The 16,002-nt window shown below is 47.7% G+C and overlaps 1 protein-coding gene and 1 pseudogene across 2 annotated transcripts; one reads left to right on the top strand and one right to left on the bottom strand.

Moving 5' to 3' along the window:
• Nucleotides 1–20: 20 nt before the first annotated feature.
• Nucleotides 21–4,838, top strand: LOC109767916 (lactoylglutathione lyase). 2 transcript variants are annotated; one of them, XM_020326657.4, is made up of 8 exons: nt 21–207; nt 285–440; nt 1,083–1,144; nt 1,732–1,792; nt 1,883–1,962; nt 2,057–2,127; nt 2,237–2,326; nt 4,470–4,838. In XM_020326657.4, exons 1-8 carry the CDS (start codon nt 106–108, stop codon nt 4,568–4,570), a joined length of 723 nt encoding a protein of 240 aa, XP_020182246.1. In that variant the 5' UTR covers nt 21–105; the 3' UTR covers nt 4,571–4,838. The 2 variants fall into 2 exon arrangements, with proteins under 2 accessions (XP_020182246.1, XP_020182247.1); XM_020326658.4 differs by having other exon boundaries at nt 44–207; nt 291–440.
• A 2,774-nt stretch (nt 4,839–7,612) lies between these two features.
• Nucleotides 7,613–9,479, bottom strand: LOC109767920 (peroxiredoxin-2E-1, chloroplastic-like; annotated as a pseudogene).
• Nucleotides 9,480–16,002: the final 6,523 nt, after the last annotated feature.

The raw sequence follows: 16,002 nt of genomic DNA, 5'->3' as shown, positions 1-16,002 counted from the left end.
TCGGTCCAGAAACCGGCACGGCACACCGCACGCCAGCTCAGCTCACCAGCCCAGCCTTTCCTCTATCCTCTTCTCCCCTAAATAACCCCGCCGTACCGCTCTGCCATGGCCGCCGCCACACTCCGCCCCGCCCTCCTCTCCTCCTGCGCCCTCCGCCGGCTCGCCTCCGCCTCCGCGCCGCGCGCCCCCCGCCTCGCCCAGCCCAAGGTCTCCGGGCGAACTGATATACTAGATCGTCGCGCTTCTCGCACTCGCGCTCACGGTTTCTGATCGGGGTTCTGCAGGTGCAGGGGTTCGCCCGGGCTCGCCGGTCCTACCCGGCCGCGTTCGCCGCCTCCGCCATGTCGACGTCGTCGGGGGCCAAGGAGGCGCCGGCCAACAACCCGGGCCTGCAGGCCGAGGTCGACCCCGCCACCAAGGGCTACTTCATGCAGCAGACAGTAAGCCGATCCTTCCCGTTTCCTGCTTCGTTTTAGCTGCCGATTGAGCGGGCATGCGTGGTATTGGATTCGAGTTTGCGCCTCCGTGGGTTTGATCTGTGGAGTGGAAGGGAGTTTTGTGGCTGGATTTGGCCGAAGCAATCTGTCGAACAGTTGGTGGTCCGTACGTGCTTGCTGTGGCAGGTTATAGAATTGGGAGAAAACAACACTTACCGAGGACTAAGTGATGGGTGTTGTTAGTTCCATGTGATAATTTCGAGCAGCATCGTTGGTTTTGCAGCTGCAGTGTCAACTTAGCATCCCACTCTGTTTGGCCCAGTATTGCCGCTGTGCATATGTTTTATTACTGCACCACGTATGGTATGGAGTTGTTTCTGTGGAATGCTGGAAACTGTGTGTATGTCAATTCATCGTAGGCTTTCATGGGGTTACATTTTCGACAGGGCTGCTTTCAATGCTTTGCAATAGGCTCAGGAAATTCTTAGTGTTAATGCACCAGGCCATGAAACTTCATTTGTTCTGCAATTGGTCGAACAGTCGGTGGACCAGCTTGTTACTAGCAGTATTTCAGGTTGTCCCAGTCGGTTGCTGTTGCCATAATGAATTATTTTCTCTCTTCTTTTTTTTTTTTTTTGCTCACAGATGTTCCGCGTGAAGGACCCAAAAGTGAGCCTTGACTTCTACTCGCGTGTGATGGGCATGTCGTGAGTTTTCTTTCTTTTGTCTTCCTTCAGATAATGTGGTCGTGCATGTGAGAAGAGCATCCATGGGTCATTGATTTCCTTAGTGAAATCTGTAAATGTTCTATTAAATTTCCGGGTTTTCAAGAAAAGCTAGTATCATTGCATATCAAGCCATGCTTTGAATTTTCTCCTATGGCAAGCTAACATGAGTAATGCTGGATGTAATTGCATGGAAATATGGTAATTCCGTAATTGGTACCTGGAGCAGCAAGGATCTGAACCAAAAGGGAATAGGCTATATAATTCAGTTCTACTGCACAACAGAAAGCTCGAGGCCTTAGTTTTGGCCTCTTGCTGGATGTGCTTCAAATTGTTATAATTTACCACATGTTTATATTTTAGAAAAAGGCACTGAAGTTATGAATTCTCAAGTATACAAACAGCAGACTACGATTAGTGACTAAGAGGTTCATGAATATGCTAATAAATAGGAATTTGCAGAGTGTCTCAAATGTAGTTGCACTATTAGTGTCCATCAAAAACCATATTGCACTGTCGTGCGACAATAACTGCTTGCTGTTTCTTTTACGTTTTGTTAACAAAACCAGGTTGCTGAAAAGGTTGGATTTTCCTGAGATGAAATTCAGTTTGTATTTTCTTGGTTACGAGGTAAGAGTTTCTTGATTAGGGGAACAATAAATCACTTGACTTGACGAATCAGCTAACGCCTCTGGTTCTTTACCTTGGCATTGTCGATAGGACTTGTCTGCAGCCCCCGCTGATCCTGTCCAGCGGACTGGATGGACTTTTGGGCAAAAGGCTACGATCGAGCTCACTCAGTATGTTTTGTTATTCTTTAATATTGCCCTTGATTGTTTCTCAGTAGCGCTGATTGCCCACTAATATATTGATAAACTCCTGGTTTCACTGTAGCAACTGGGGCACAGAAAGTGATCCTGAATTCAAAGGGTACCATAATGGGAACTCAGACCCTCGTGGGTTTGGTATGTGCAACAAAGATTCTTGTGTAAAAATGTTACCACTGCTTTTGCTTAATCTCACCATGAATCTCTTAGATGCTGCAACGCTCATATCTTTTTTTTTTTTATTCAGGCCATATAGGGGTAACTGTGGATGATGTCTACAAGGCATGCGAGCGTTTCGAAAGTCTTGGGGTAGAGTTTGTGAAGAAACCAGATGATGGTAAAACTAGGCTGCCTACTCCTTTTAGATCGTCAATATTATGTGGCGTATTGGTGTTGCATATGGCCTTGATACCGAATTTGTTAATTCAATATAAATCATGGCAAATGTTAAGGGAGAAAGCAAGAAACTTAGTTAAAAGGCTTATATCCATTTGTATCATGCCATGTTAAATTCTTGTTAGGAGTGGAGTGGAGTAATAGTTGCTACTACTTGCTAGATGCACTTCACATAGCATTATCTGTATTACCCAAATAACAATCTAAACAGAAAAATTCAAGGCATGTGTTTCATATAGTTTACAATCTTGAGGAGCATCCAGGACACGCTTAGCATCAGCAACATCTTTGAAATCTTGATTGGCGTTTCCGGCTCAAGGCCTCCTTGGATCACTCCACTATTACAACATCTTGTACATCCACTACTATAGCATCTTGGACATTTCACCCCGGAGAACCACACAATTTGTCCATCTTGTGTCAGGTAAATGGGGTGTTGGCCCCTCCCACTCTGCTTCAAGTCATTGGTTAAGTGGAGTGAAGCATTGACCATCCGTGATTATGATGACGAATCGAACAAAACCTCACTTTACGGCATCTAAACAAAGCCATGCTTGGGTTTATATACTCTGATAGGCTATGTTCATCTATGACCAGCCTATCAAGAGAAATAATATTTTGGTATGCTCCAATATCTCAATACTCAATAGTTATATGTGAAAGGAATATATGTATCCACTTCATGATTGAATCTCAACAACAATGGCATTGTGGCAAGTTGCGGACGGGCTAAATGGGGAGGAGAGCATGTAGTATTTATACTTCTAGGATACCTATTAGAGCCATAGGTATGGGGTACTCATATTATTGTTGAACCCAACTAATTTTGTCATGCAGAAGTGCAACCATATTAGGACAGTCATGTTACTTCTATGCTCAACCAATTGGCACAAGCAAACCACAACATCTTAAAATTACAAATCGATATTCTATACAATCTTCATGTAAAGTAAATGAGAGTATTCTAGTCTCAACCATGTAAAGACGCTTTGAATCACACTAGCACAGTGGCCAGCACATATGTATGTACAACATCTTAATCACGTGTTATTTATTTTTCTCTATAGCTCATATATTCTATATGCTTTTAAGATACATATCGTTTGATGTTACACTTGAGTTGAAACTTTAGTTGATTCAAAAGAATCTATGAACTCTCTAATATAATTATATGGGCCAGCCTGCTACTTTGGTTAATCATCTCCAAGTGAATGGTCTATATACGTGATTTCAATTTTCGCAAAGTAAATGGTGAAATATTTGTTTGGGGGTGGTGATATATCATTTTTCTGTTGATACCCGCTCCTTGCACATTGCTTCAATCTAGAGTTATCTCCAAACCGTTGATTGATTTCGACCTTCTGTGGAGCTGTTGAGCTTTCCTTCACCTTCCTATTTCAGAAGACAACCAGCTCATTACATGTTCCTACTATTTCTCTTATATCGTGTGAAATTGTCATTTGTAATTTTGATAAATTGTTAGCCTCTGGCCTGAATTAACACTTAATTAATGTTTGCATCCCCACATCGGGAAGACGACTTATGTGATTTGTCTGCCGTACTGCACATTGAGTCTTGAAATGTGGCACTATGCTTTAGCACGAAACAATTGGGCAGATCTTTTTTAGATCTGTGATCTTCGTCTCCTGTTTCAACCATCTGTATCATGCTCATGTTAGATCATCGTTAGGAGTTGGGTGAATAGGTGCTGCTAGTCACTAGATGCGCTTCTCAAGTTGAAAGACATGCACCGGAATTTTGTCAACTAGTTCAGTTTTGCTCTTGAATTGTTCAAACTTTTAACCCAATTTATGGACGTAAGAGTAGAGCTGATGCATAAAATCAGTACTCCCTCCGTAAAGAAATATAAAAGTGTTTAGATCACTAAAGTAGTTATCTAAATGCTCTTATATTTGTTTACAGAGGGAGTAACTGATATTGATTGCATTCTTGTAATCTTATTTGTTGCTCTTACAGTCGTGGAGAACAATATGGTCAGAGATATGTTTGTTTCCTCTGCACTTTAATATCTTTGTACTAATGCTTAGGGCAGCGCTGTGATAATAAAGGATATTTGGCCGCAGGGAAAATGAAAGGCATCGCATTCATCAAGGATCCGGATGGTTACTGGATTGAAATATTTGACCTGAAGAGAATCGGGGAGGTGACTGCTACAGCATCATGATGAAGCATAAAACTCAAATAACGGCGTCGCGCCTTGAGAAGAAATTATATGAACTCATCAGTTATATGAACTTGTGCTTATATTCTTGTACCGGTGGTTACGACGTCATGAGCAAAGATGTCATGTGTCCAATGTTTGAGCATAGATAGATCTGGCGCTGTAACCATTCAGTAATGTAAGCTGTAGGTTGGATATTGTCATAAATAAATTAGGAGAGCAGACTATTGGTCAGGCGACTGGAATTTATTAAAAGTTTCAGTCACCTCCACCCCCGTTTCAGACTATTACTTTGCCTGATGTCGCCGCTTCCGCGCAATCGCCGCATCTCCGCGCTTCGTCCCCGTCGCCGGCTGTCGACTGGCTGCCTGGTGCTCTGCACATGCATTCCACGCAATCGCCGCATCTCCGCGCTTCGTCCCCGTCGCCGGCTGTCGACTGGCTGCCTGGTGCTCTGCACATGCATTCCACGCAAAATTAGACTTGTCTGAAACATAGCAAACGCTATCAATTAAAAGTTTAAAACTAACTTTATAAACATCTGTTTTGCTAAAGCATGTTGCCCAAAGTATTGCACATCTAAGTTCTATATCCGGGGCAACTTTTGGCACACTGATGCGCAGCGCAAGGGCGTATTTTACAGATTCAAGCAGGGTTTTCTCGGTACGTTCGGCCTACTATAAAGAATGGGAGGATACATACAAGGATAATACTAGCGTGAGTGGCCATGGTGGCTCCTGGTCACATCCGATATGAAAAAGATTTGGAGTCTAAAACTGCCGGAAAAAAATAAAGATCTTTCTTTGGGGATGTCTACATAATGCTATTCCTTGTTTTTATGTGCTTGCAAACCGTCACATTGGAAATATTTCTCAATGCCCATTTTGCAAAGCGGGAGCAGAAGATATCAAGCATGCTTTGTTTAACTGCACGAGAACAAAGGAAGTCTGGGCTGCGCTTGGGGTTGAGAAAATCATACATGATGCATTGCTTGTTGATCGCTCGGGTTATGGTGTACTGGAATTTCTTATGTGTGACGCTTCTACGAAGCACAAGTATCATGACTCGATTGAGCTTTTAGAGCTGATAGCCACGGCAAGCTGGTTCATTTGGTGGCAGCGTAGACAATATGTTCGAGGGGAGCAAGTACAGACGCCGCTGCGTTCAGCGTTGGCCATCCATGCATTGGCTCTAAACTTCACACGAGCGGCGGGGAAACAAACTACTGAACCTAGATGGAACACATGGCCCATCATTTTGGCAGCACAACAGGTTCTAAACCTTGATGCTTCTTTCTTTGAGGATCTGCATTCAGGGTCATGTGGGGCGCTAGTTCGAGACCACAGATGTAATTTTATTGCTGCGTCGACTTCTCAACTTGAGCATGTGGCAGATGTTGTCTCCGCGGAAGCGGCGGCATTACTTGAAGGTTTAAAATCACTTCAAAGCATGGGGTGTCACAATGTCTTTGTGAGGATGGACAATTCTATTGTGGTTCATGCTATACGTCTAAATGAGGGACATTCTATGGTGGTGGCTCCAGTTTTAGATGATTGCTGTGAGTTACTACGAGAGTCTGGAAAGGTTACTATTGAACATTGTAATAGAGAATTAAATGTAGTTGCTCATGAGCTAGCTGAATGGGGGCGTGCAAACGGCCCTTTCGTATGGGTGGATGCACCTCTGATTTTTGTTGCTAGCAGACGATGTAAGCATTATTTGAGCTTAATAAAGCTAGCCGATGAGGCCTTTTCGTAAAAAAGTATTGCAGATCTAAGTCCTATGTCGTTGATTTTTACGCGGAGATTCGTGCAAACATTTTCTTTTCTCTTTTTCTTCCTAGTTTGGTTGAGCCACTAAGATGTTTTTTTTCTAGAATACGCATAAGCATGCGTATCATATATTCGTAAAAGAAAAGGCCAAGATGGCCGATACATCGCCTTTGGGCACAATGCCACACCAAGAGGTTAGCATCGACATCCACCATGACAACACCGACACACTACTTGCCCTACCCAAACTCATAAATGGCGAAGAGGTCGAACACAGAGCACACATGCCGCGTCACATCCGGATCCAACACCTCGGAGCACGACCTCCAAACCAAACTAAAGCACATCTAGATGCGCCCTAGAGACTCCCAATATTGATATATTTTTCTATTAGTTTGATCAAATTAGAAATACTTTAACTTTAGACAAAACTTATATGCAGACTAAAAAGGAATGGAGGGAGTGCAAAGAGAGATTCTTATCAGTCTTGCTAATCCCAATGGAAGTTTTCTTATGTCTTAAGCTCTGAAAAAGGCAACTTCCATTGAGTCCCCTAAAAAAAACTTCAGTTTAGTGAAGAGTTGAACTTAGATGCACACTCTTATAATCCTCCATTTTTATTCCTACTCTTAGGCTAGCCATAGTGGGGGTAACATAAGTAGTATCATGCACTGGGACTCGCAAACATGCTTATGTGGTAGACAATTAAAGAAGAGAGAGATGGTTATAGTAACATAGGTAGATACCGTAATACAATAAATGTGATGCTACTATGTATGTCACTAGTCTAAGTTACTCCCCACTATGACCAGCCTTATGAAATTACCCAGTTAATTGACGTATTAAAACCCGTGTGCAACGAGAAGTTTAGAAACAGAGATGCTCGATGGGCGGACCGGCGCGCGAGCAGCGGCTATGATTGGCCGTCGGATGGCGCGAGGCCGCCGGGGTCGGAGTAGAGGCGCACGGGGGTCGACGGCGGCGGCGGGCGACGCAAACTGATCAAGCTTAGATCGGAAAACCAAAAAGAAAAACGTCGATCAAAACGACCGGCAAGAGAGCGAAAAAAACCCAGAGCAAGGGCTCGGGAAAAAGACTCTCTAGGGTAGCTGGCCAACACGGCCGGCGGACGAACCCTAGGTACGGGCGGCGCGGTCCCCGGCGGCGGTCATGGAGGCCGACCGCCTCAGGGGCGGCGCGCGGGTGTGGAAGCGGCGGTGGCTAAGGTTTGGATCGTGATTAGGCTGATACCATGTTAGAAGGGAGGAGAGGATTGGTGAAATAATTTGTTGTATTGGTTGAGCCTCGTAGGCATATATATAGAAGTACATGATCAAGTACAAGACAAGCCAGAATACTTCCTAGTTTATCTTATGTTTCCAAATACAATCACGTTACCCAACAGCGAGTTATTTACCCAAAGCCACCACATTATGGGCTAGGGTAACAGATCAGTACCACATTTGAGGCAGGGCACAAAAAACACCAACAATTGGGCTAATCTGTAACGCGGAGCACTGACGATGCGTTTTAGCCCAGAAAACAGCGAATCCGACATGTGGGTCCCGCCTGTCGAGCTGACGTGGCACGTGTTGACGGACGCAGTTAGACGGCGAGAGGTATCTGTTTAAAGTTGACCGTTATGACAGACGGGGCCACACGTCACGTTCAACCTCCTTCTTCTTCCCCCTCTTTCTCTGTTTGCTATTTCAACAAGCACCTTATGTGCATCGGGCAGCACCACCGTGCCGACGCTCGACGTCGGTGAGCAGCAGCAGCCCGTGGCGCCGGCGACCTTCTTCCTCCTCCTGCTCCTTGTAGTGGGAATCCTGCGAAGCTAGGCTCGCTGGAGCACGCCAACAGTACCCTCCGTTGCTAGCCTCATGGCCGAGCGGCGCGACCGGACGCCGAGCCCCACCGGCTTGTCCGACAGGTCCAGCTCCACACCCATGGCGCGCGTCAGCTCCCCGTTGCCGTCCGAGAGCAGCAGCACCTCGTCGCATCAAGAAGGCGGCGTTGACGGAGACGCAGGCCACGGCGTCCACCCCCTTGCTGTGCAGCTCCCCGGCCCTGGCTACGAACTCCGGGAGGTGCCTCTGGGTGCAGGTGGGCGTGAACGCGCCCTAGACCGCGAACATGACCACATTCTTCCCCGCGGTGAGGTCGCGGACCATCACCGTCTTCAGCTCGCTGTCGGGGGAGTCGAAGTAGGAGAGCGTCGCGTCGGGGAGCCGGTCGCGGACCGCGATGGTCGTTGTGGCAGCCGGGGACGCGGTCGCGGAGGGGCCCCGCAGGCGCTAGGCGGCGGGAGGCGAAGGAGAGGGAGGAGGAGGGGCCGCGCGAGAGGAGGGCGTGCCTGGCCCCCGCGGCGGCGGCGGTGGCTGAGAGGGTGGCGCGGGGAAGGGGAAGGCGACGGGGAGTCGTCTTAAAAGGCGAGGACGACCATGCCAACATTAATGGCAGTGGTGCACGAGCTCGTCACCGCCGGTGGTCTCCATGCACTTGCACGTGCGCGTGGTGCCAGTCGGTGGTGGTGCACGCCACTACCCGAGCCTGGGGCCAGAGCTCTACTTGTCCTCGCCGGTGTGCTGCGGTCAAAAGAGCTGACGCCGGTGTGCTGCTCTGTTGCTGGTAAGGTGTTCGAGGAAATGCCAACAAGAAGGAGAAGAGGAGGAAGAAGAAGGTTGGTGCGGACAAGTACACAGGCGCGTGGCAACGGCCGTCTCTCGCCGTCTAACGGCGTCCATCAACATGCGCCACGTCAGCCCGACAGGCGGGACCCACCTGTCGGATTCGCTGTTTTCTGGGCTAAAACGCAGCGTCAGTGCTCCGCGTTACAGATTAGCCCCATTGTTGGTGGTTTTTTGTGCCCTGCCTCAAATGTGGTACTGATCTGTTACCCTAGCCCATAATGTGGTGGTTTTGGGTAAATAACTCCCCAACAGCAAGGCAGTAATATTTGTCTTGTATAGCTACAGCTCTAATTAGCTCATGTGGAATAAGTTCAAATATATTTCACCCTTATTGAAATGATAGGGAATTTCCCCGTGCAGTCTACTTACACAAATATTATATTTTTTGACAACATTGTACGAGAAAAATGTGTACAAATCAATTGATTTTGTGTAGAGTTAAGGAGATTATGATGGCATTAGTAGACATCGGAATTGTACGCCTTTCCTCCGTGCATCAGTTGAGGTCCTCTCTCAGGAAGACTTTTTCACATTAGTTGAACCGCTCGCCTATTGATCTGCAGACAACAACTGATAACGCGGATACTGAATAGTCCACTAGCCATCACATATGCGAGTGTAACATGTTATTTGCTCGTGCTCAAGTATGATTTTGTTATGTTGTGGCTGACCCGCCATGTCCATGTCGCTTGACTAGCCTATCATGTAATTTTGCAACATAAGCATTATTTTGTTATACTCCAATATCTTATACTCGACATATATAGTATGTGGAGAAAAAGTGAATCCACTTCATAACTCTCAGCGACAGTGGCAAGTTGAGAATCAGTCAAAGCTTGAGTGGAGCCTAGGATAAATATCAGTCATATAATTTTTGTGAACTAACTCTATCGTGCACAACAAGGGCAGCCATATATTTTTAGGCTCTACCAATTGGTGGTGGTGCATGTGTATAGCATGCATGAGATTGGCACAACAAAACTATAAACTAAAGAAAATAGCCCGTGGCGTGTTGAAGATGCAAATTGACGTACTATAAACCTTCCATCATTCTATATATTGTACATATAAGAGTATTCTAGTTTGAACAAGGTATTAGTGACACGGTGACACGTTGAACCACATTTTAGAGCATCTCCAGCCGTTGGCCCTCTAGGAGGAGCTAAAAATCGCCCACATTTTAGATGGATTTTAAAAGGAAGACTGACAATGATGGTAAGTGTCACCATTAAGAAAGCTCGACTTGTCGTTAAGATGTTTTCCGGCAAGTTCAAGGAGTTGACTGCAATGAGACTTTCTCACTCGTAGCGATGCTAAGAGTCTGTTGGAATTATATTAGCAGTTACTGCATTATTTATGAAATCTTGCAGATAGGATGTCAAAACATTGTTTCCTCGACGATTTTCTTGAGGAAAGGTTGTATGTGATACAACCAAAAGGTTTTGTCAATCCTGAAAGATGCTAACAAGTATGCAAAGCTCCAGCAATCCTTCTAATGATTGGAGTAAGCATCTCGGAATTGGAATGTACGCTTTGATGAGATGATCAAAGATTTTGGGTTTTTACAAAGTTTATGAGAAACTTGTATTTCCAAAGAAGTGAGTGGGAGCACTATAGAATTTTTGATGAGTATATATTGTTAACATATTGTTGATCAAAAATGATGTAGAATTTCTGGAAAGCATACAGGGTTATTTGAAAAGTGTTTTTCAATAGAAAACCTGGATTAAGCTACTTGAACATTGAGCATCAAGATCTATAAGGATAGATCAAAAACGCTTAATAGTAGTTTCAAATGAATACATACCGTGACAAGATTTTGAATGAGTTCAAAATAGATCAGCAAAGAAGGAGTTCTTGGCTGTGTTACAAGGTGTGAGTATTGAGTAAGACTCAAGACCTGACCACGGCAGAAGAGAGAGAAAGGACGAAGGTCGTCCCCTATGCTTTAGACGTAGGCTCTACAGTATGCTATGCTGTGTACCGCACCTGAAGTGTGCCTTGCCATTAGTCAGTCAAGGGTACAAGAGTGATCCAGGAATGGATCACATGACAGCGGTCGAACTTATCCTTAGTAACTAGTGGACTAAGGAATTTTCTCGATTATGGAGGTGGTAAAAGAGTTCGTCGTAAAGGGTTACGTCGATGCAAACTTTGACACTAATCCGGATGACTCTGAGTAGTAAACCAGATTCGTATAGTAGAGCAATTATTTGGAATAGCTCCAAGTAGCGCGTGGTAGCTGCATCTACAAGATGACATAGAGATTTGTAAAGCACACACGGATCTGGAAGGTTCAGACCCGTTGACTAAAAACCTCTCTCACAAGCGAGATATGAACAAACCCCATGGGTGTTGGATTCATTACTATCACATAGTGATGTGAACTAGATTATTCACTCTAGTGCAAGTGGGAGACTGTTGGAAATATGCCCTAGATGCAATAATAAAATGGTTATTATTGTATTTCCTTGTTCATGATAATTGTCTATTGTTCATGCTATAATTGTATTAACTGGAAACCGTAATACATGTGTGAATACATAGACCACAACATGTCCCTAGTAAGCCTCTAGTTGACTAGCTCGTTGATCAATAGATGGTTATGGTTTCCTGACCATGGACATTGGATGTCATCGATAACGGGATCACATCATTAGGAGAATGTCCTAATGATGTGACGGACAAGACCCAATCCTAAGCATAGCACAAGATCGTGTAGTTCGTTTGCTAAGAGCTTTTCTAATGTCAAGTATCGTTTCCTTAGACCATGAGATTGTGCAACTCCCGGATACCGTAGGAATGCTTTGGGTGTACCAAACGTCACAACGTAACTGGGTGGCTATAAAGGTGCACTACAGGTATCTCCGAAAGTGTCTGTTGGGTTGGCACGAATCGAGACTGGGATTTGTCACTCCGTATGACGGAGAGGTATCTCTGGGCCCACTCGGTAATGCATCATCATAATGAGCTCAATGTGACTAAGGAGTTAGCCACGGGATCATGCGTTACAGAACGAGTAAAGAGACTTGCTGGTAACAAGATTGAACGAGGTATTGGGATACCGACGATCGAATCTCGGGCAAGTAACATACTGATTGACAAAGGGAATTGTATACGGAATTGATTGAATCCTCGACATCGTGGTTCATCCGATGAGATCATCGTGGAGCATGTGGGAGCCAACATGGGTATCCAGATCCCGCTGTTGGTTATTGACCGGAGAAATGTCTCGGTCATGTCTACATGTCTCCCGAACCCGTAGGGTCTACACACTTAAGGTTCGGTGACGCTAGAGTTGTAGAGATATTAGTATGCGGTTCACCGAAAGTTGTTCGGAGTCCCGGATGAGATCCCGGACGTCACGAGGAGTTCCGGAATGGTCCGGAGGTAAAGATTTATATATGGAAAGTCCTATTTTGGCCACCGGAAAATGTTCGGGATTTTTCGGTATTGTACCGGGAAGGTTCTAGAAGGTTCCGAAGTGGGGCCCACCTGCATTGGGGGGGGGGCACATGAACGTGGGTAGTGGGGGCAAGGCCCCACACCCCTGGTCAAGGCGCACCAAGATCCCACCTTAGAAGGAATAAGGTCATATCCCGAAGGGATAAGATCAAGATCCCTAAAAAGGGGGGATAACAATCGGTGGGGAAGGGAAATGATGGGATTTCTTTCCCCCACCTTTGCCAACGCCCCAATGGACTTGGAGGGCAAGAAACCAGCCCCCTCCACCCCTATATATAGTGGGGAGGCGCATGGGAGCAGCACCCCAAGCCCTGGCGCCTCCCTCTCCCTCCCGTGACACATCTCCCTTCTCCCGCAGCGCTTGGCGAAGCCCTGTTGGAATCCCGCTACTTCCACCACCACGCCGTCGTGCTGCTGGATCTCCATCAACCTCTCCTTCCCCCTTGCTGGATCAAGAAGGAGGAGACGTCTTCCCAACCGTACGTGTGTTGAACGCGGAGGTGCCGTCCATTCGGCGCTCGGTCATCGGTGATTTGGATCACGACGAGTACGACTCCATCAACCCCGTTCACTTGAACGCTTCCGCTCGCGATCTACAAGGGTATGTAGATGCACTCTTTTCCCTCTCGTTGCTAGAAGACTCCATAGATTGTTCTTGGTGATGCGTAGAAAAATTTGAATTATTGCTACGTTCCCCAACACTGTCAAAGTAGGATAAATTTTCCGCTTCCAGGGCCGTTTGGGCTTCTCCTCAACACCCTGCGGGAAAGTAGGATTGGCGATGATAGAAACTGCACCCTCCATCAGGAGAGGCTCTACCGTGTCTGTAGTCTCCGAATCCTCCTCATCCTCCGCCTCCGCACTAGGCAAAAGGTTATTACATATATTTGCGAGATCAACCATTCCTAAATTGTTCATTTCATTGTCATTCATGGGTTTGATAGATGCAAGATTTTGAATGATTTCGGAAGCCCTCTCCGCTTCCAAGTCTAAAAGATCGTTAACGGATTTGACGACCTCGGTTTCATTTGATCCCAAAGAAAATCCTAAGTCGTTTGCCTTATCTACTATTTCATTCTCTGAGAAGTGCAAAATTGAACAACTTTTATCAAAAGACGCACCTGTAGTAGCCTTGACATGACGAAGCATGGCGGCCCTCTTGGCACGCGCTAGCTGCAGGTTGTCCGCACCTGGTTGTCCCTGGATCCGGTTGCTGACACGCCTGCCAGCCAACACCGGATCCGCGATCCCGCCGAAAGCGATAAGCTCCTCCGCCGTCCTCTCCCGAGGGGTATGTTCCTGACTCCCACGCCCATCCCCTATCGTCGGCGAAGGAGGGTTGGGCGTGGTCGAGCGGAACTCGGCCGTAGAGGTCAAGGGGGAAGAAGACCATGGAGCCGCCTGCTCACTAGTCCCGCTCCCCCTCTCCCCACCAGAACATCTCGTCCCCTGGCTGCATTGTACGGCACGGTCCTGCGGGGGGTTACGACACGGGACTCCTTCCCGCACCTCACCCCCAGCTCGCCGTTCTGCACGGCGCGGTCCTGCGGGGAGGGGGGAGGGGTTACGGCACGGGACTCCTTCCCGCACCTCACCCCCAGCTCGTCCGGGGTCACCTCAGCCGGGGTGGGAAGAGTGCCACACACCTCCTGTCCAGGCGCCCCTCCCAAAGAAGACATGCCGGGCGCAAGTAGGCGGGTGCTATGGGCCTCCTGCCCCGCCCCCACTCGCAGCCACCCCGTAAGTGACGACCTGCCCGCCAGGAGTGGAATCAATCATGTCTGGGCCGCAGTCAACGTGTCGCTCGAGTGCCGTCGTCGCCTCGCAGGCCAGACTCAACACCGGTGGCAACTCAAGTTCCGCCGGGTCTTCCGCCTCGACTCTGGTGCTTCATAACCGACTAGGAGCCGACCTCGATCCAAACGAACCAAAGCGAAGCGTGTTCATCGGAGTTGTGGACGGGGGCGCCTCTTTGGCAGAGCTATCTGCCTTATCTGGTTGCGTAGTGGGCCCCTTGTCCGACTCCTGTGGTGAATCATCGGTCCCCTTATCCCGATTCCTAGGCGCTCCGCCCCCCTCAGTCGTGTCCATATCCTGAGTCTCATCCCCATCCTGGGAAATCGGAGTATCCTCGATCTCAAGCTCTAAAACATAAGTGACTCCAGCATGTGTCCATCTAACCACATCTGGTATGTGCTCAACACTCACAACACTGACCAGCAACCTCGTAGCCCCTTGTGCACGAGTGAAAGGCATGTCCACCTTTTCTGTCTTGCCAATCAAACCACCCAAGCTCCAAGCAATCAGAAAGTGCTTCATCAGTTTTGGTGGTCCGCCAAAGAAATGTACCCACACCTTCTCTAAAGGTGTACCCTCTGGTTCCTCCTGCTTCCACTCATCAAAAGCAATAATAATGTTGGTGCTTGGGACTCTGCACAAGCCCCACTTGAGAAAATGCATCCGATCCTCTTTAGTGGGAAAATCCACCTTATAAGCCTGTCCCTCTAACTGTTCCAGATGCCACTGATAGTTACCTGGCACTAGGTCACGCAGTTGTCTCACAATCTGAGCCTCAGTCAACTGTCCATTAGTAACCCGGACTACTGCCGGGAAGGAACTCTCAACCATCTGTGGTAGAGGGTCCACCTCCGGTGTCTCAAAGAACATCAACTCCTTGCAACACACACCAAATATGTTAATGCCAGGTTTAGGACCGGATAGAAGTGGGCAGTCCCCGGTCAGATGCTGAGATCTGAGGCAATATTCACAAAGCTCATTAGTACACTCTGCCACAAAGTGACCCGGTTCACCACATCTATAGCAAGGCAACTTCTTCTTCTTAATTGCCCACTTCGAGAGTTTTTCTCCCTCCGCTTTCTCCGGCCCTTTGTCAGACGTGCCATCCCTAGATTTTGCAGCTCCAGAAGCCGCCGGAACTGCCACCGCTGCCAGAGCCCTAACCGCGTCAACCACAGCCGCGGGCAACGTGGATGAGTCTCCCACCATATCCGCTGAGTGCTCGAGCTCCTCCCCCGTAGCCATGTCCGCAACAGGCGGTGGTGGTGGTGGAATATGCCGCGGTGGAGGTGGGCGTCTTCCTCTCCCACCACGCCGATATCCGCCCCGGAAGCGGTCATTCGGTCCGGCGACGCCTTCAACAAAATTACAGGGCGGGCCCTGAAAATGTCCTGGACCATCATCGTTGTACCAGTTATACCCACGATCGCCACCGGATGAAGATCCACGGTGCAGCCCCTCACCATATGCATCATATCCATCGTCTCCCCACTGCCCGTACCGGTTGAAATTCCGACCATCTCTGTTGTATCCACTGTATCCACCACGCCCTTGAGCACCGCGACCTCGTCCTAGGGCCGGCGCCTTGGCCACCGGCTGCTGAACTGGTTCATCCGGCTGCTGCGTGCTTGCCCGAGCAACATGCACCGGCGCCTGAGAGCCGGAAGCAACAGCCACCGGGCCCTGTCGCGCGGGTGGTGGAGCGCCA

The sequence above is a fragment of the Aegilops tauschii genome, chromosome 2 (genome assembly GCF_002575655.3).
Source record: "Aegilops tauschii subsp. strangulata cultivar AL8/78 chromosome 2, Aet v6.0, whole genome shotgun sequence".
In the NCBI taxonomy this organism is placed as follows: Eukaryota; Viridiplantae; Streptophyta; class Magnoliopsida; order Poales; family Poaceae; genus Aegilops; species Aegilops tauschii.
The sequence above is the reverse complement of the archived record's forward strand: the minus strand, read 5'-3'. Positions and strand labels throughout refer to the sequence as shown.

Coding starts and splice junctions, on each gene's coding strand:
- LOC109767916 (XM_020326657.4), top strand. CDS start 106: ATGGCCGCCGCCACACTCCGCCCCGCCCTCCTCTCCTCCTGCGCCCTC. Junction 208..284: donor CCCGCCTCGCCCAGCCCAAG/GTCTCCGGGCGA, acceptor GGGGTTCTGCAG/GTGCAGGGGTTCGCCCGGGC. Junction 2,327..4,469: donor TGTGAAGAAACCAGATGATG/GTAAAACTAGGC, acceptor ATTTGGCCGCAG/GGAAAATGAAAGGCATCGCA.